The following is a 20807-nucleotide window of genomic DNA, read 5'->3' on the forward strand; positions in this document are numbered from 1 at the left end:
TCAGAAAGAAAGCAGCATACCTTTGCTTTGATGAGCCACAAGTATTGGAATTTATCCTCCTGCATCAATTATGGTTAGTCAGGTGTCTCTCTCACTGTCTCTGTTTAGGACCGTCCATCTTCGTCGTGGACAATGACGGCTATCCACTCTCCTTTAGGTCCTTCTTCCGGGACCGGCGCCAATGTGGATGGCCGAGGGGAGGGTCTGCAGTGAGGGGCACACAATTCCCATCATCCAACTGCCACTTCGTCACAATTCCATCAACTTCACCTACTGTTTTGATTTTTATTATTATTGCTTTTAATAACCTGCAATGCTATTACTCCAAGCCACCAACCTACGTACCACACCCATTAATACCCTACAACACTGAACACCCTGACGTCCTTACTCTACGTCACTCAAACCCTTACATATATTTTTTCTTCACAAGCATTATTATTATTATTTTCACCCTCTAACTTGCAAACCACCTGCACCCGCACGGACACTTTTATTTATTTATTTTTATTTAACGTCAATAATAAACCAACCTCTATTCATAAATTTCAATTTTAAAAATTAAAAACTATCTTCTATTATTATTTTGTTATAAAAGATAAAAAACTATTTTAAAAAGCAGTCGTTAGTCAATAACTCTCATGTTTTTGTTTTTACATGTAAAAATAATTATATGCTTTACAAAAGGTAATTATTATTAACTCTTCTCATAAAGAATAGTAATTAAAGATATACAAAAAAATATTACTTTAGTTTAAAATAATTGTGCAAAAAATAATTTTTATGTGTTACGATTAAAATTATTTTACATAATATTTATTAGAATAATAAAAAGTATAAAATTATTATTATTTTTAAATAAATTTTCTCTTTGGAAGGAGATTTGTATGATATGTATGGCAGTAAGGTAAAATTTATGTGTAAGAAAATGTGACTTCAATTCATACAAAAAATAATAATAATAAAGAATATATATATGGGGCTTAAGCTAAAAATAAATTTATTTCATTTACTGAAAACTAGGTTGAATTGAAGGCAACATTTTTGCGTTTTCTTTCTATAAATTTTGCATTTTCTTTCTAAATTTTGAGGTTGGAAATTATTAGCGTAAATGGAGTGAAACCCAATTATTGATTCATTATATGTACCTGTCGACAGGAAGCGTATATGTCGTGCACTCCTCTCCTCCCCTTCTTACCTTTCATAGGAAGCGTATGACCCCAAAAACTAGAACAGATTCTTGATTTCTGGGTGGGGTTTTTGGTAGGTCAATAGATTTCCTGGGCGGGTCTTCGTTTTCTCCATTCATGGCTTCTTCAATGTTGACTGGGGCTGAAAATTTGAAGCTAATCAGGGGCATTTCCCCAAATGGGTTAGGTTTTCTTGGCTCAGATGTTCATGGCAAGCACTTCCCCAAGTTGGGTTTAGTGTCGTGGAGTAGAAATTACAGGCTTAAAACCCTAAAAGCCAGGTGCAATGCCTCTGTATCTAGGCCGGCTTCTCAGCTTAGGTTCATTCAGCACAAAAAGGAGGCATTTTGGTTCTATAGATTCCTCTCAATCGTGTATGACCATATCATAAACCCTGGGCATTGGACCGAGGATATGAGGGATGATGCCCTGGAGCCTGCTGATCTCAATGATAGGAATCTGGTAGTGGTTGATGTGGGGGGAGGAACTGGGTTCACTACTTTGGGCATTGTCAAGCATGTGGATGCCAAGAATGTCACCCTTCTTGACCAATCGCCACATCAGCTTGCCAAGGCAAAGAAGAAGGAACCCTTGAAAGATTGCAGGATAATTGAGGGTGATGCTGAGGATCTTCCCTTTCCCACTGATTATGCTGATAGATATGTATCAGCAGGAAGGTATATTCCTGATTTTTTTTTACTTTCCTCTTCTCTTTTTTCTGCATCATACTTGTATTTTTTTTTCCCCTTTTTGGTTTTGTACAGTTTTGACTTTTGAGTTGATTTATGATTTGGGTGCTTCATTGCTTTTCACATAGTATTTGTAGCTACAAGATCACCACTGAGAATGGGGCTACCAATAGAAGTGGAATTTGTCAGTTGTCACCATGGTGGATGGTAGAGGATGATGGGTTTTAGGGTTTTATGAATTTGTTGCAATTTCAATTTTCTATTATCATTTGTAACTAGAGCTGCTATTTTCTTGCATGGGGTATTCAGAATGATGGATTTGCAGGCAAAGTTATAAATAGAACAAACTAGAACTGTTTAGTTTCCACTGGACATCCAGACCCATATTGTTTGAAATCTTGATCTTGGTTATTGAAAATACCTCCATTGGTCAGACTATTTGAAGTTTATAATTGTTCGAGTTGAATTTTTAGCCTAAGTTTAATTCCAAGTTATCTGAAAGACTCTTTATGTTTAATGTATTGAAAATTTTGTTCATTATCCTTGTGGAATCAAATTATCAGTGTTGTTACATATTTGAACTAGTTTGAACAACTTGTAACTATGTACCTGGAGGTGGGGGAATGTGGAATGGCATGTTCACAATAAAAGGTATTTGGGTACTTATGATAGTGTCTATGGGCCATTCCGATTGTTTCCATTTTCTTGATGGATGTGATAAAATGCTTTTGCTTTATTTATATGCCAAGTGATTTTTATTAACGGCTTATTTCTTGTATGAGGAGAAGGGGGAGAAATTGTTGATTTTCATTGTATTCTCTCTTATGGGAATTTCGTTACTGCCTTTTCACAGTATTGAATATTGGCCAGAACCCCAACGTGGCATCAAAGAAGCATACAGGGTCTTGAAACAAGGAGGTAAGGCATGCATGATTGGTCCAGTGTACCCGACTTTTTGGTTGTCCCGCTTCTTTGCAGATGTATGGATGCTCTTCCCAAAGGAGGAAGAGTATATTGAATGGTTTGAAAAGGCTGGATTTACGGATGTTCAACTGAAAAGGATTGGCCCCAAATGGTATCGTGGTGTTCGCCGGCATGGACTGATCATGGGATGTTCTGTAACAGGTGTAAAACCTGCCTCTGGAGATTCTCCTTTGCAGGTAACTTACTGCTATATCTTTCATCACCTTGCATTGCTGTACAGATTGCATGATTTGGATACACCAGTATTTTTGTTGCTTTGATCTCTCACTGCTTGAGGGTTTACTTATCTTGATCATTATGCTACTGACTACACTTCAGGGACATTCCATTTTGTGTTGCATGGCATTTCAAACAAATTGTGTTTATGCATTGGCTCACTAGTTTTAGTTCAAATATTTATATGTGCATATGTGCCCTTGAGGCCTAGCTCAGGTGGTAAGTGATTGGGGTAGGGTTGTGGGAGGTCCAGGTTTGATCCTGATCCAAGTCAGGACCACATTGGTCAGTTTCATTTCAATCTGGTTCTCAAACATTGAAGTAAAGGATCCTTTAGAAAACCTTCTTTGAGAATATTAATAAGTTTTGTTTCATAGATAATGGTGGTGGCAATGAGGATAATTGAAAAGCGCATAGTTAAGAGCACAAGCCTAATATGAATGATAATAATTATCCATTCAATCCTTCAGTCTTTGTAGTTTACAGTAGTCTAGTACAGGCTGGTCATTCTCTTCGTATTCTTTCATGGTTGGGTGTGAGTTCTACTTGCTTTAGTTTATGTCTGATAGAAACTTTATAATACCATAGGAATAGCCTCCTACTCTTCCCATGCAGCCCCAAAAGCCTTCTACTTTGGATTCTGAAACAATCCCATTCTGGCATTTTGGAGAAATTTCTGAATTGAATCATAAAGCAGTCAGTTTCCCCCTATGGGAGAATCCAGTTTAGCATGAAGGACATTGTTTGCATCTAGGGTTCAACTCCAGCAACACATGCTCCTTGGTTTTATTGTAATGCACTAATTTTGCTCCTTTTTATATTATTGACTCATGATGTTGCAGATGGTATCCTTTGTTTTTCTGTTTCGATTAGTAACATAAGTCTGGTAAGGTTGCCCAAAAATAGAGGTGAATATATACAAAGTATATGCATGTGGGTGATGTCAAATATCGATATATCTTAATAATGGAAAGCATCTCCACCCTTAAAAATCTTTCCCTCCATCTCATGGGATTTACTTCTTGTATTCTAATGCAGCTGGGTCCAAAGGCGGAGGATGTATCGAAGCCTACAAATCCATTTGTGTTCTTTCTGCGCTTCATTCTGGGCGCCCTTGCAGGCACGTACTATGTACTGGTTCCTATTTACATGTGGCTCAAAGATCAACTCGTTCCCGAAGGACAACCAATCTGAGAAAGAGTGGTTCCAGATCTAGGTTTTCTTGTTGAAGCTGTTTGTGATACTCTCTCAACACATTTCAGAGGCTATGATAATCCTTCTGAAATCTTAGCTTTGTACTCTCAATAAGTATCCATGGAAATGAAATAATGGGAGTTTCTCATGTGAAAAGTTCTTGAGTGTTGAATGTTGCTTGGTTTTCTCTTTAAAATTTGTGGCAAATGCTGGAGCACAAACCCCAGTTCATTCCATGAGCTGCTGATAAAATTTTCTCTACCTTAGACATGATGATGATAGATCTTGATACTTAGGCATCTGGGTGTCATTTGGAAATAGTTGTTCCTGCTGATTAACCATATAACAAAACCCAAAAAGACACGGAAAAAAAAAAAGAAAAGAGAATCCATCTTAAAAGAAGGGATCACCTTCTTTATCTCCCGCCCCTGTTAGGATGGGGATTAAGGGAAATTTGTAAAGCCTGTTGGGAGCAGAGAGGAGACTGACATTGAAATAGTGAGGTGAGTTGGAGTCTGAGAAATGAAACCACAGCCTGTTCCTACATTTTCTCTGAGATGGGTTTGCAAGAAGAGACCTTGTATTTTAAAGAGATGGTCCATGGCTGAAAAAACAGTAAAAATTCCCAAATAAATGTAAGAGGCTTTTGAGTTTGTGCTCTTGGGGCATGGATCAAACAAGTGAAGATACTAGGGCTCCAACTTGGGCAGATTGGGTTAGGTTTTCCATCGACTTGAACTCAATCCAAATTAAGGAACGTACAACTTCAACGCAGAATTAATTCAATTTCATTTTTCTAAATTCGAGAGAGGTTTGGATTAGTAGGGTTACACTTTGAATCATTTGTCCAAGTTGTATGGATCAATTTTGGATTTTGAGTTGAATTGTGGAAATGATTTTTTCAACTTTACTTTTTATATATTTATGTCAAAATTTAAATAATAAATAAAGTATTGTTTCAAGATAATAATAAAATAGAAAAATAAATCTATTTATATTTCTAAAAACATATATAATTAGATTTACATTTTTTCCCTTTAAATAGTTTAAAAAGCATATAAATGAATATTATTATATATAATAACATAAACTATAAATGTTATAAAATATCAAATCGTAATGTTCATGCTCTTCAAACAACTTGTGAAGGGATCAAAAACTGACCACCCAAAACACCATCCTCCCATCACAATACCATAGCACCATTCAGGAAATAAGGTACATCCAATTATTAAATCTAACTAAAGTAATTAACCCTTGACAAACATCATGATTAGGGATAAGTTCCTCTAAAAGTTGATAGCCTCTGAAGAGTCTCTAAGTAGACAACACAAAACCCATGAGGCAGCCTTCAAATCCCCTCAAGCGGGAGGCGGGTGGTAGACCAAAACCACCTTCAAGTAGCTTAGGGAAAAAGATCCAAAAAGTCTACATAAAGCATGAAAAAACCTATTGCAAGCACAAGAATAATGAAAAGTTATATACCATTCAACCTTTACTCTGCTCCAAGGCTTGGAAGAGAAAGACAGAAACAAAAGAAAGTAATTTCTCAATGATCAAGGAGGTTATAAATAGCTTCCCCCCACTAAGAGAAAGGCCAGTCCTCCTCTACCAAATCCTTCTTTATATCTACTATAAAGGATAATGAAAAATTAGCTACTCATTGAAAAATTTTAATATTTTCTCCTTGTTTCCACACTTAATCCAAATTGAGTTTAGATATTAGGAAACTCAACCTAATATTAAAAATGTCAAGTGCAGATTACCTGAATATCTTGTTCAATCCAAATACATGGTTCCCAAACCCAAATCAAATTAAGTTCAGATCAAGGAAACTCAACCTAGTATTAATAATGTTTGTCCAATGGGTTGGGTTCAAGTTAGATGGATAGCAACCCATCCATAGGAAGGAAATTGTCTTCATTCAATTTGAACCCCATGGAATCCCCACTACAATCATAGGGAGACTAACTATGAAACCCTCATTCAATTGATATGAAAACCAAGACACAATGGAAGGAAGGAGCAGCAAAAAAAGTCTTTTAACTAGTCTAAATATTTCATGGATAAAAGAAAGCAAGAGTACAGGGCAATACAGAAATAAACTGTTCTTCATGCAAGTCCAGGAAAAACTGTTTCAGCTCCGGAGGCCAAACGCATCAGATGTTGCTGTAACACCCAGATAATTATCCAAACCATGTCAAGGTGCCTTATTTCAGATTTGGATCAAATATTAGTAAATACCAAAATCAAGAAAATTCCAAGAGATGGGCAAGCCCCAAGCTGTTTAGATTACATTCCATCATAGCAAGATTGAACCTGGTTGATACGCTTCTCATCATGCCTGTCAAGCCTTTTTGTACACCAAATGGTGATAAAAGGTCTACCCAGAAAGCTAGTCCTTGCCAATCTACAAGCCATCGCCAATAAAAACTGTTTGTCTCATACGGGACTGGCATCTCCATAGGAGACTAAACCCTTTTGTCCATCTGGGGAGCTTGATCTAGACCTGCTGGGAGACACGGAAGCTGCTTTACCGCAGGGTTTTTGTGGGGTGGCCTCTGTCGATCCAGATCCAGATGAGCCTCTGCTCCTGGACCTTGATCTGAACCTTCCTTTATCTGAAGGGCGCTGATCATCACCTTGGGGTCCAAGACGGGACCTTAACCTCTCACTTATGGGAGGTCGGTTATCTGTAGGACTTGGACTACGCATTGGACTCCGGCTGCGGACCCTGTTACGACCATGGTAAGCACCTGGGCTGCGAGACGCACTCCGGCTTCTGCTTCTTCTGCGTCGGTATCTAACAAAAGGGAAATATGAGTTAGTTGACTAGGTAAATCTGTTTGAATGACAGCCATAAGATAGCAAAGGGTATCACAGCTTCATCAGACTAATTATTGGAAGACACATTTGCACATCAAATAACCAATTTTCAGAAAAGGATCATTCATATCAACAGCAGTTCATGGTCTATAACCAGCTGGGTCCAACAGACCAACAGTTGAACCGAGACATTATATCAGAAAATATTCAACAAGCTCCAATCAGGTAAAATATGAAATAGGAGAAGGAAGTTCTTTAGAAATTCAATATAAATGGTCAGTAGCATTGTTCAGTAGTAAGGAGAATAAAAAGAATGAATTGCGGACTTATATTGCAGTTTTGACCCATAGATGATCCAAGTTTTCTTCTGCTAGGTTTTCTCTTTGAAAACCCTAAGATTAGACTTGATCTTAAGCTACAAGGCTGAGAAAAGCTTCAAGAGATTTCTCAAAATTTTCAGGCAGGAGGTAATCCAACAAATCTGGACAAAATTGTACTGTTTCACCCAGTAAAGAAGTTCAGTATTTTTCCCTTTGCAAATGGTTTTAAAGGTTGTCAAATCAACCAATTTTTAGAAACTTACAAAAGGAAAAAGTTGCCAGTTTATAGTTCTACCCATCCAAGTCATCCACTGCCAGGTCCAGTTAAATTTTTCAAAACACAATACAGATTTCTTTTGAGAAATGACACACTTTAGCAACCTACAGATACGAGATTATGTTATTGCATTTTCTGTGGCAGTGGAGATGAATCCATTTAATTTTCCATGGCATTTTTCTTTGTTGGTACTCCTAACACTGAGCCACAAAGTCCCACCTTATGCTTTCAGCTGTTACCAGGTATGAAGAATCAAATCCTGAAATCAGTTTTTCCTCTATTGATCATAGATTCATCATCAAAATATTAAAAGGTGTCATTCATTCCTTTTTAACACCAAGGTAAATGGTACCACTGATCTTACCTTTGATCAATGCCTGGAGTATGTAATTTAAAATATGGTGCAGGGACAAGATCCAAGATCCTAAATCAAAAATGAAGTACAACATTTGACAGCAAAGTTCATGCTGCAGGCACACATAGTGAGACTATTTTTAACCGGTAGTGTTGAATGAATGAAGAGAAAACAGATCTAGGATGAACCATGAAAAATTTTAAAGATAATAGATCTACTTTATAATTGATTATGTTGTTAGAAATTCATTCAAAACATTGGTTACTACAGGTGAACAGCGCAAAAGAAAGAAAAGAGGAAAAAGAAATTCAGTCGAATTTTGGGTGTTTACAGTTAAATGCTGTAATCATGATTAAAGTTATCAGTTATCAACATCAAGAAACAGCATATCGTAGCAATGTGAGAAAAATAGCAAAGCTAAAATGGTTAAAGTGAAAGGACCAAACATGGAGAGGAAAGATGATCCAGAAAACTGAGGGGAAGAGAGAGAACCTGGGGGGACTCCTTCCTCGTGGTGGGCTTCTGTAACGTCTTTGTGGGGAGCGCTCTGAGTAACTTCTGTAGCTTGAATACCTAGAACAAACAATCAGAATAAGAGTCAAAATTCATGGAAGCTTTACCTGTAAGTCAGTTACATGTCTTTTAGATTACCTATCGCGATTCCTTGCATTAACATTTCTTCCACCATAAGGGTAGGACCGGCGCGGGGAACGCTCTGGAGATGGAGTACGGTATCGACGTGCAAAGGAGAAACGATCAGTAAAACCACGCCCTTTTCTAATGCGTTTTGGAGCACCATTGGGAGAAGGGCTTCTTGACAAACCACGTCCATGATTCGAAGCAGGAGGTTCAGTGGCTTTGCGGGCAGGACTACCTAATGGGCTCCTTGAATTTCCCTGGTTTCGCTTGCCAGACTTCCTAGCAGGACTGCGACTGTCATGCTGGTATCTGGGACTCATAGTTGAGATTTTTTTAGGACTAATGCTTGGATTTCTCCTTGGGCTAATCTTTGCCCTTCTTCTTGGGCTTGGAGTGAGACTCCTATTAGTTAAATAGTCCAGGAAATTTGATCTCAGTACAACATCAGAAGCATATGGACTCTAGAATGCACTAGGCAACAGTCAAACTCATATCAAAATTTTAGAAAGGAAATACTTGAAGACAAATGAAGCAAGCCAAAAGCACAGACCTGGATTTGCCCGAGTCATCTGACAATGGATGTTGCTTGGCAGTTTTCTCAGATTTAGCTTCTGTACCATGTCCATTATTTAGAAGTTCATTCTTTTGAGAAAATTCCCCCTCTTCGTGCGATGAATCATCCTCAGACATCTTCAGCTCATGATCCTTTTGTGGTTTTGTAATAGTATCTTGTTCTAGGGCCCCAGTTTTCTTTCCTGCATCTAGAGAAGCAAAAGCAGCCATGAGGCAAAACTCTAGTGCTCACTTATTGCTAATAAAAGAGTATTGATGGAATTTATTTTAAAGCCTCGCTGTATCACAATGTGCAAATGCAACAGATGGCATACCTAAATTTCGTGGGTGTTTGCTTTCAGTGTGTGTTGAGTTACTGGTTTTATGAGCAGAAACATGATGACTGGCTTTCTCATCATCAGAGCTGCTTCTGCTGCTGCTAGTACTCCCACTATCTGTTCCACTCGAACTCTCTGAACTCCTGAAAAGAAAGGGGAAAAAAGAATTGGTAAGACGAAGAAAGCCCAGGTGGGGGATAGGGTCGTTGCACAGGCAGATAATGTATATATAGGCTGACTCAAAATAATAAAGGCCAGACCATTTGGACTTGTGCCGTGATTTTTTGTCACGTAGACCTCTCTTCCTATCCTTTCGTCCATCCTTCCTTTTTTTCCCGCGCTGGTGCTTATCTCTTTTCAATGGTCTCCTCCTCTTTCTACGCCTTCCATCGCTGGAGGAACTTGAATCTGATAGTGAGGAATCTGAATCTGAAGCTGAATCATTATCAGAAGAATAAGAATCAGAATCAGTATCGGAGCTGTATGAATCAGATGATGAGTATTTCCGTTTTCTTTTCTTTCTTCTGTCTTTGAGAGAGTTCCTGCGTCTTCCTCTTGCTTGCTCATCAGAACTGTCATCAGAAGAAAGTGCTTTCCCAGATTTTTTCTTTCTCCCTGAAAATAAAAACCATACCTTTAAGCATAAACATGGAACGATATGAAATATACTATGTTACCCATTAAATGAGGTTCCACTTGCATCAGAAACAATGACTAATCTAGCATTACCTTTCTCTGTTCCAACAGCACCATGAATTTTATTTTCAGAAGTTTCACCACAGTCTACAATTTTTACAAGCCGAGCAGGTTTCCCATCACCTGTTCCCAATTGTTCAATTTTCTTCAAGGTGTCAATTCCCTGCACAACCTTGCCAAAAACAACATGTTTCCTGCCATATGATCAATGATTAAACTTCTCAGATAACAATCTGTTGAATATGGTGGGGGAGGAGTGAAAAAAGTTGGGGGATGACATGTGAAAAATAGAATGCAGCCAAATGTTGCACAATAGAAGCATAGATCAAATACCCATCAAGATGGGGTTGACGCTTGAAAGTCATAAAGAACTGGGACCCATTTGTGTTTGGACCACTATTTGCCATAGAGAGAAAACCAGGCCCTTCATGTGCCCGTTTAAAATTCTCATCTGCAAAGAGAACCATAAGTATTATATGACTATTCATAAGACCAACGCACATGCATTCTCAAACACACAGCATTTCTACCTGCAAACTTCCCTCCATAAATACTTTCTCCACCAGTGCCTGCAAACCATCAAAAGGTTTTGCCTTACAAGTCTGGGCATTAAGATATAAGTCAAATAGAGAATATGCATCCACGGAAGCAATAGATGAAGGGAACAAAAAGCACATACCATTTCCCTTTGAAAAATCACCACCCTGCATAGTCAGGGAGAAGAAAAAAAATCAGATTTATAACTTAGAGCACAGAAAGAAATATAAATAACAAGTCTGGTATTCTCTAACTCTCCATCCATATCCTTCCTGTCTATTCAATTTGAATTTGCATAACATCTTGCCATACATAAATGCCACCTATCTGTTTGAAATTTACCACCAAAGCAAACCATTTTACCATTTCTTCAGAGGATTTACTTTGGCCTATTTGCCATAGAATTTGCTATGATTTGCAAGTACAGACATGGTGGCTCAGAATCCATAATGAGTTGTTCGCACAACTCCTCCCTAAAATCTGGGTATAAGGATACTGCTAGCTATTGGTGCACCTATGTGAACAATAATCTGTGAAAAATATCAAAGTTTACCCTTTTTCTTTTTCTGTCTGCCCTGTGGTAGAACCATTATGAGTTCTATTTTTGGATGATCAAATCAACATATACTGGCGCAATAAAAATAATATAACATATGGGTCTTGAGGACCAAACATTTTTTAATTTTTTTTTACCAGAACATATTATTAGTTATAATGAAAAAACAAATTAATACTATACTGGCCATTAATTGTATGCATTGTGTGTACTATGCTACACCTCCTCTTAAGTGCTTTTAATATATTTTCTCTTTTGCCTATAACAAAGATGAAAAACAAATTAATACAAAAACACACTTAGGTAGAAGACATACATTCTTATCCACATTTTTAGAAGTAAATAAATATGGACTTTTCTAAATTTCCACACTGGTGGACTCATGGATATGATTGTTGCGTTAACTAGCTTCTGGCACACAATCATCACCACTCAAAACCTGAGGCGCAATTGACTATATGTCATATACTATTTATTACCATCCAAGAGGATGAAATATATGGATCATCAGGATATCCTATACAAGGACAACATCAATATCAATGGCTCCCTGGAAAACTGATAAACTTAATATGTATTGCACATGCAGAGAGGATGACTTATCCTTATGCACAGATGAAGACTTCTTTAAACAATGAAGCCAGCAACGCTAAGGCACATAAATAATAGTAGCCTTTACCATGAGTTCCATAGCTATGCCAAGATTGCCAAAACCAAACAGCACCTTCCGTGGATGTACCACAGATAATAAAGACACGTTTTAATAAAAAGAAAATGGTTTACAAAGAAAAGAAAATACACACTTGGGCCATGAATCCTTTAATTATACGATGGAAAAATGATCCCTTGTAGTGCAGAGGTTTCCCAGTAGAAGTACCAACACCCTTTTCACCTGCAGTGAACCAAAACAGAAGACTGTCAACATCCATCAGAATGCTGGTGAAAGCAGAAAGGTGTGGTTTCATGTAAAACCAACAGTAGAGAACAACAAAACACTTCTTTTTATTTTGCTTTTAATAGGCAAAAAACACATTCAACCTCCTACCAGTATAAGCTCTTAACTATTCATGGAAAAAAGAGCGAAAAAAACAGCAGAATTTGTAACTCTGATTTCAGAGACAGAAAATTAAATCCTTGTTTGGCTAACAGTCTTAACTTTCCCAGAAGGAAAATTAAATAAAGACTGGAAACAGAGTAGTACCATTCATTCAGCCTTTATGGCACTTGATTTGACCGAAGTCCTTATGTTAGGTCTATGTTATGCGGATTCAGGTAAGAATGTCAGGTGCAGGTGTGGTTCTAAGAGTGGGATTCATTTGACTATCAAATTTTAGGATCCTAAATAGGGCTAATGTATAAGTGTCCAAAAATTAGATAATATATTAGTCTGAGATGGTGTTTTAAACACAGGACAGAAGGTTAGAAATTTTAAATCATGATGATTAAATTATGGATATATACATATGGGAATTTTACACAATATAGCTATATAAAGACATATTTCAAATATGAGGATTTAAATGGGGTTGCCTGCAAATAAGTTAAATTACAAATTTGATAAATGAGGGGCCAGATCAGATCGAAACACTCTTCTTAACCACCTCGTAAATATTTGTCATCCAGTTTCAGGATCCAAGAGATTTCTCAAAATTCTTGTCATTAATTAATTGAAACACCACCTAAGTCAATGCTTTTTGTAAGATAACAGGAAAAAAAATGACAGGTTCATGGCCAGTGCTCCAAACAAGGTGACTTCAGACACCCCATATCAGAAGCAAACAATGCTATTGTTATTAGGTTGCAGCTTTGTGCACATAATTTAAGGATAGATATTTGCGATCACAGTGGAGTCAGATTCACAGCAAGATACCTGTACAGAGTGCCCTAAAATTCTCTGCTGTCTTAGGAACAACATCTGCAAAAAGCTGCACATTTCAAAAGAAACATGGTTATCTAAACTCAAATGCAATAAATAAATTTGGTAAACAATCAAAAGAAACTAAAAAAACTCAAGGAAAAGAAAAAATAATAATAATAACAAACAGGAGGGATATCCAGGCATCAATTACCTCAATAACAATTTTTTCCACAGGATCCCCATCAATTGATACGTCTAGGAATACAAGAGGATTCTTTTTCTTAGTCATCTCTCTTCCCTCCACAGATGCTGGAAAATCACCCCAGTATTAGCACATCTTTTGTAAAGCCATATAAAGAAATATCAGAATTTCTAATGTAGGACTGAGTATTTCAGTTCAAATGCAAAACATTTTCACTCTGTTGGGCAGAAATCTCCAACAACCAGGTAATCTTTTTTGTTCAATAATTATTGATATGAAATTTTCAACTGCAAGAATTCATTCTATATTTCCACTTACATTGACATAATATAGATCCAGAATCAACCATGTGGACACTGATGTCATACAAATAACAGAACTTCTGAGTCCATGCATGGTATTGGCATATGAGTTTGTTTATCATCCAAAAAAAAGAAGACAAAACACGCACACACAAATGCATGCCTGAAGTTCGCAAGGACCAACAGTCAATGGCTTCCCATCCATAACACCTTAATAAAAAATTGTGGCTTGCATGACCTCAAACATATATTTCACTTCCTTCAGAAAGCATATGTGTCAAGGAGAAACACATCAGTAAGTCATGCAAATATTTGGGATTGGAGCTCTTAGGCAGGTTCACTCAACTTGAGTCCTGACCAACCATACATGAGATGATTGTCCTAATAATGTTTGCAGTATGTAACTCACCAAGAGAAAACATTTAACTATTACATATTCAGGATAGTTTTTAGTTCTCTTGTTAATTGCTGAACTGAATATGACACAATTCCTTTTTTCAGAAAGAACCAAATTTGCACTCCTCAAAAATCAAATGAAATATCCTCTAAACTTTGAGATGGCCATTTTATTTCATTCTTGAGATTTAGAGGTCCTTAGCAACCAGAACTCACTTCCCTTATACAGGAATTCTTCTTTGACATGCAATAAATTCAAGTCCCAACCAAGTATATAATCAAAAGTGATATTAAGGTGCTTGGACTGGATAAGGCAATGCTGTAACACTTAAAAACATAAACAAAGAGGCAGGCTCAGAAATTTTAAAGGTAATTTTTTTTTCTATTTTTTTTAAGTAAACAAAAGAAGCTTTCAGCCTTTGCAAGAACAACACCCCATCTTCAAAAGAAATTTTATTTCTAGTCTTCCAAACTGACCAAAACAAGCACAAAGAGCCTACTTTCCACACCATTTTGCTCTTTTTGCCCACCAAAGCTCCATCCCAGCCCAAAAGAGTCCCCCTTACCGAAGAAGGGAACACTCAACACACACTGAACAGGGGAAAAAATAGTTTTCACACCTCCCTCGTCTTTTCGCAATGGAGAAGAAGATGGTCAATAGACTCCTCATGAACTTGGCACAAAAAACATCTATTTGCTAAGGCTCATCCCCTCTTATGAATTTGGTCCATAGTTAGAGCTTTTTCCCATGAATCTTCTTAGGCAAAGAAACTAATTTTTGGTTGCACCCAAGAGTTCCAGATTATCTTTATTGGGAAGCAAACTGAAGAATCCGGCTCTTAAGACTTTGTAAAGGGACTTTACAGAAAACTTACCATCTTTGGACTCCAACCACCTTACCCCATCCCCCTTATCCAACATCACTTTTTCCCCACTCAATCACCCCAGCAGGTTCTCCACTTCACCCAGCTCCCAATCATTGAAAAGCCTAGTGAAATGAGGGTTCCAACTCCCCCTCCCCTTTCCCCACTTGTTGAACCAGTCCATAAATCACACACCCAAGCCTCTTTGGATGCAACTAAAACAAATAAAGAGGGGAAAGAATCGCACAACAGTGAGGTTCCACACCACTTGTCCTTCCAATTTATGACAATAACACTGACCCCCAGGCTACACAACCAGGGTTTGACTGTCCCCATGTCTTAAAAGAGTACACCCCCAAAATCCCCATTGAATGCAAGATTCATCTCATATTTTTATTACAACCTCCAAGAAATTCATCAACTAAACTAGCCAGCATGTTCCTAAGCTGAATATTGCCTAAACTGAGCCTGTTACAATTGAGAGAACAAATGCAAAAAAAAAAAGAAACCACATTTTTAAAGCCCCTAGAAAGCAAAACCAGTGATCTACCTTCACAGAAGCCTCAGTGCGGTCAATGGTACTGTTAAAGACTCTGCTGAGGATTCTGATCTTTTCCTCAGCTTCATTATAAAAACCCATCAAAAAATTGAGCCATTGAGAAGAAGTGACCCTCCCCGCAAATTTTTCCAGGAAATATTTTCCCTCGAAACAAACAAGCCTTAGAACGTATAAAAGATTCCAAAACCAGAAAAATTAAAAATGACACAGAAAACGTGCTACACAATGCGTTAGCAATCTCGGAAAGCATTTTCCCAAAACTGAACTTCGTCATTTTCAATTACCACTGCATAACATAAATCACAATCCCAATAAAACGCATAAAAAGAACTGAGAAATATTAGATCTTTACTGAACCAACACTCGCATTGGAACAAACCCACAAAACCCCAAACCCTAATTTCCCAATCAAGCTCATATTCAACACAAAAAAAAAAAAAAAAAAGATTCCACAAAACCCTAAACCCTAATTGTTAAAAAAGAACAATTTCAACATAACATAAAACAAATTGCCCGTTATATGAAATTCAACTCATTGTAAAGACTTGATTCAGAGCTAACATGGGTTCGAAAACACTAACCTTTCACTGAATTCAACAAAGCTTCACTCAATTCAGATTAAACAGAGGCGTTTTCCACCAGAGAGAAAGAGGGAGAGCGAGTACGGGAGAGAGACTGATTTTTTTTCTTTTTTTGTTCTTTTTCATTTCTTAGGTTTTTTTACATGAGGAAGAATCTGGTGGATCGGAGAGCAGGCTTGTCAGGCAGGGTGGCGTCACTAGTCGCTTCTCTCTGCGCCACGTGTTTAGCTCGTATGATATGGTTGCTATAAAATTTGGGGAATAGAAGGGAAAATAATTTTTAAAACAAAGAAAAATATAAAATATATTTAAATTTAATAAATTATTTTTATATTCTACTTTAAATTTATTTTAATTATCTAAAATTTTTAATGTAAAAATTAAATAATTTAAAAATAAATAAACTTTTAACTCTTATTTTATTTTATATTATATCAAGTCAACCAAAACTAACCTAAAAATTAAAAAAAAAATGTTTCAAAATCAAATATGTTATATACAAACAATTAAACATCTTTTAATTATTTTTATTTTTTATTTTTTTCTTGACGGCTATTTTAAATCAAATTTATATTACATGCAAAATCAAATTTATTTTTAAAATATTAAAAATATAAAAAAAATAACTTAAAAATATTTTAAGTTTATAAATAGATTTTTATTTTATAAAACATTAAAGAATAATTTTTAAAAATTATTATAAAAAACCATTTTGTTTAACCATTTTTTAAAATACTTCCCTAGCGAAGTGGTCTGTTTGGGAAATGTTTTTTAAAATAGCTTTGAAAAATAGTTTTTGAAAATTATTCTTTAGAAAAAAGTATGTTTAAAAACTTAAAATGTTTTTAACTTATTTTTAAAAATAATTTTTATATTTAGTATTTTATTTTTAATTATTTTACATATTTATATAATTATTTTTTAAAACAGTCTAAAAATATAAATAAAAAATAATAATTAAAAAATGTTATCTGAAAACACCTTATTATTTGTTATTAAATACATAAAATAGAAAATATTTTTTTTGTTATTAAACATTTTCCTAATTTTTATAATTTTTTACTCTGAAAAATATAAAATTATTCTAAAAAATAGTCATTAAATAGATATAAGTTTCTCACATGTTTTTAATTTGAAAGATGCGTGGGTATATGTCCAATATAAGCTTTTGGCAACTTTGAATCAAATTCTCCCAATTTTTTATTTAAAATTTTGGCTTTTGTCTAGTCTTTTTTTTAAGCATTAACTTGACCATGAAAATGAGAGCTCATAAAAGACACGATGCCCATTTGGTTGAATGGAATGGGGATTAGAAACATGAGACTTCTTTCCATATGTTAATAACTTGGAAGACTAAGGTAATGGTTGGAAAAGGTCTTTGAATGGAGGTGAATGGTCATCCTCTCTCTCTCCCCGTTATCTTCCGATCTTAGTAGTCAAGAAAACTAGAGAGAATTCATGAAAACTTAAAATAACATTCTATGTAATATCTAATAGCATAAGATGAAATTATCATAAATTGAGTGCTTATTTTCATGATCAATTGTTGATATCAGAAAAACACTTTTTATTTCAAAAACATTTAAAGTTAGAATATGATCAAAGATATGAAAATTTTGAATAAAATATGAAGAATATGAAAAATATGATTAGTATAAATCATATGACCTGAACATATATAAAAAAGTGTGATTAAGGTAAAAATAAAATAACGTGAATACAAAATTTTCGTGCAACACTTTTTTTTATAGACACAAAAGCTGACCTTATTACTTTAACGGTGTCATGTAAATGGGTAATATTTAAACGAGTAAAAGCTACTCTAAAAATAACATACTATTTTTCCATAAGAGCTCTTGTTGATTGAATGGTTCGAAATTTTAATGTAGGTTTTGCATCATCTAGGGTTATAACACGTTCCAAGAGTTAGGTTGTCCACCTATTAAAAGGGTTCATAACATTACGAGATAACTTGATCTATTTTTATTAGGGGCGTTAGAGGATTAAGAGACCCTTAACTAGTATAGAAGGACCAAGAAAGAGAACGTCCTCCTTTAACATTACCTTTATGTATTTGGTTCGAGGAGAAGTAAGAAATTTCTAAATTGGTGCATGTACATGACACTTTGCCAATTATTCTAACCCTTTTTCTAAGACATAAAATTAATATAGAATTAATAGAAACTCATCTAAACTGTTTTGAAACTTTGAGTTATTCTTAGGACCTAACTGTATATTCAAAGATATTTTTTAAACATATATTAAAAAAGAATATCATCAATCATATGGGATCAAATATACAATTTTTAATTTACCACTTGAATGCCTCTAGCAACACAATAACGCAGCTAGCATTGACTTAACTTGGAGGGGAAAAGCCAGACACATCAATAGACCATGACCTGGCTAGGCAGAGGAGACTAGGTCTTTTCTCAAAGCGATACACTTGATGCTCCCCATTAATCTTCAAGCTTGGTTTAGTTGCTGCCATGGAGATACACCCATGACTCCATGAGCTTTTCCCCCAATCATATGCTCCTTTTCAAACATGGGACCATTCCTTTGAATGAACATAAAGAAATAATAATGATGGGGCTGATGGTAGGTGAGAGTATTTAAGTAAAACCTTCAACAAAATCAAATACCCCCAAAAAAAGAAAAAGAAAAGGAGTATATAGTCATACCTGTTTGACTTTGCTCGAGGTCTGAGGGAAGACTGATAATAATGTCATTGAAATTTCTTAGTCCAAGAGTTGATTTTGACCAATTACTTTGAATCTAAATTTTCTCAAGCGTGTTTGACAAAGTGTTAATTTTTTTTTTTTTTTACTAATTAACAACCCACTTGATCATCTGCATGAAACTGGCTCAAACTCTATAAAATCTAGCTTTGTTTTCCTCCCCCTCATTGCCCAACTCCTCTCTAATCTGCTCTGCAAACAAGAGACTCCTCCATTTTATATTTGAAGGTAGTCTTGGAAACCAGAGGTGCCCATCAATGGCGAATGCACTGACAGAAGACCAGATTGTTCAGTTCCGGGAAGCCTTTTGTCTGATTGACAAAGACTCAGATGGTAGAGTTCTCTCTCTCTCTCTCTCTCATCAACTTCATGTTGAGTTTCACAACATTTTCATTAAGGATTGGAGCTAAAACTTTCTATGTGTAGGTTCAATTACAGTGGAAGAACTGGCAACTGTGATCCAATCTTTGGATGGGCATCCAACACAAGAAGAAGTTCAGGATATGATAAGTGAGGTTGATGCTGATGGAAATAGGAGTATAGACTTTGCTGAGTTCTTGAATATTATGGCAAGAAAAATGAAGGTGATTAACCACATATAACAGAATTAGGGTTAGGGTCTCCTTAGAAACTGTTCTTCTTCAAAAGAGTTCTTCAATGTTTTCAAGAATAATACTTTATTCAGGGCCTAAAAAGTAAAAATAACTTATCTTCAAAAATAAATTCTCAAAAAATGGTTTTTGTTAGAAGTTTGTCAAATATGTTTTTTGAGTTAGAAAATCATTTTCGATGTAAAGAAATGAAAAGTACTATTTTCCATAACAATCATCAAATGAGGCATTATAATTTGTTTTAGTATGCACCATTTTTTTTTTTGAGAGGTTAATCATGAAAATGTGAATTTTCATAGGAAAATGTTGCCGAGGAAATAAAAGAGGCTTTCAAAGTATTTGATCGGGATCAAGATGGATACATATCCGCCATCGAGGTAAATTCCATCTTATTTTTGTTTTTGAAAATTGTTAAGAATATATGATATATATTGTAATTTTAAATCCTAATAATTTAAACTTTTGAAAAAGTTGATCACTCAATATTACATTAAAGTCTTATTTAGCAGGAAATCATGACTTTTAACTTTACCACATGATTTATTTATCTATAAATCAAAGTATTTCTCCACATGCAGATGTGGGACAATCACAAACAAGAGAGAGAGAGAGGGTATTGAAAATTAAGCTCTTTGAAAATAGCTTTTCAGCATCATTCTAGATGGTGGCTCCATTTTCTGCATCTTTGAACAACATGATATGATTTCATTCAAAGGGTACACTTTTTTTTTTTTTCTTCTTGTGAACTCACCTGCTTCAACTACTTTACAACATTACTCCTAAAAAAAGTTTTCTTGGAAAATGACCAAGTTTCAAAATGGAATGATCATATTTTCTTTTGATGTACAGCTGAGAAATGTGATGATAAATTTGGGGGAGAGACTAACAGATGAAGAGGCAGAACAAATGATCAGAGAGGCTGATATGGATGGTGATGGTCAAGTCAGCTATGAGGAGTTTGCAAAGATGATGATGACTTTCAATTAATATTTAATATTAATCTCTCTCTCTCTCTCTCTCTCTCTCTCTCTCTCGCTTATGTATTTTATCATCTCTCAAAGCTTCTTCTAAAACAAACTTTTCTTCTAGGGAAAGTACTTCTATTTGTAAAATTGTGTCCTCATTGTGAAAGCGCCCAATTTGACAAACTAGAAGATTATGAGGGTTAGGTGGGATCTCAAAAATACAATGGGATTTTTCTTTGACTGGCTACATTAATTAATGCTTGACAATGGTGGCATGTGCCCTAATGGGTTTCTTGTGTTGACCGAAAAGAATGTTATCTAATAAATGAAATGATAAATTGCTTTTGCCCTTTTACCATG

At 35.6% G+C, this 20807-nt stretch overlaps 3 protein-coding genes across 5 annotated transcripts; 2 read left to right on the top strand and 1 right to left on the bottom strand.

Annotated features, from left to right (window-relative positions):
* The first annotated feature begins 982 nt into the window (after nucleotides 1–982).
* Nucleotides 983–4429, top strand: LOC100240861 (2-methyl-6-phytyl-1,4-hydroquinone methyltransferase, chloroplastic). The gene is made up of 3 exons (XM_002281277.4): nucleotides 983–1867; nucleotides 2733–3039; nucleotides 4118–4429. Exons 1-3 carry the CDS (start codon nucleotides 1308–1310, stop codon nucleotides 4271–4273), a joined length of 1023 nt encoding a protein of 340 aa, XP_002281313.1. The 5' UTR covers nucleotides 983–1307; the 3' UTR covers nucleotides 4274–4429.
* A 1857-nt stretch (nucleotides 4430–6286) lies between these two features.
* LOC100251093 (peptidyl-prolyl cis-trans isomerase CYP63) lies at nucleotides 6287–16283 on the bottom strand. Of its 2 annotated transcripts, none has more exons than XM_010647835.3 (14): nucleotides 16131–16283; nucleotides 13439–13536; nucleotides 13240–13294; nucleotides 12173–12261; nucleotides 10956–10980; nucleotides 10807–10845; nucleotides 10610–10727; nucleotides 10310–10470; nucleotides 9841–10195; nucleotides 9578–9723; nucleotides 9241–9445; nucleotides 8703–9092; nucleotides 8544–8624; nucleotides 6287–7076 (listed from the first exon to the last, which is right to left on the bottom strand). In XM_010647835.3, the coding sequence occupies exons 2-14, from the start codon at nucleotides 13514–13516 to the stop codon at nucleotides 6716–6718; spliced, it is 2103 nt and encodes a 700-aa protein (XP_010646137.1). In that variant the 5' UTR covers nucleotides 13517–13536; nucleotides 16131–16283; the 3' UTR covers nucleotides 6287–6715. The 2 variants fall into 2 exon arrangements, with proteins under 2 accessions (XP_010646137.1, XP_002280876.1); XM_002280840.4 differs by having other exon boundaries at nucleotides 9241–9451.
* Nucleotides 16284–19014: 2731 nt separating this feature from the next.
* On the top strand, nucleotides 19015–20802 carry LOC100249330 (calmodulin-like protein 8). Of its 2 annotated transcripts, XR_785011.3 has the most exons (5): nucleotides 19015–19204; nucleotides 19298–19455; nucleotides 19782–19859; nucleotides 20061–20198; nucleotides 20332–20444. XR_785011.3 is itself a non-coding variant. In XM_002274812.4 (4 exons), exons 1-4 carry the CDS (start codon nucleotides 19129–19131, stop codon nucleotides 20467–20469), a joined length of 450 nt encoding a protein of 149 aa, XP_002274848.1. In that variant the 5' UTR covers nucleotides 19016–19128; the 3' UTR covers nucleotides 20470–20802. The 2 variants fall into 2 exon arrangements, 1 of the variants encoding a protein (XP_002274848.1); XM_002274812.4 differs by lacking the exon at nucleotides 20061–20198 and having other exon boundaries at nucleotides 19016–19204; nucleotides 20332–20802.
* Nucleotides 20803–20807: the final 5 nt, after the last annotated feature.

The sequence above is a fragment of the Vitis vinifera genome, chromosome 7 (assembly GCF_030704535.1).
Source record: "Vitis vinifera cultivar Pinot Noir 40024 chromosome 7, ASM3070453v1".
Classification (NCBI taxonomy): domain Eukaryota; kingdom Viridiplantae; phylum Streptophyta; class Magnoliopsida; order Vitales; family Vitaceae; genus Vitis; species Vitis vinifera.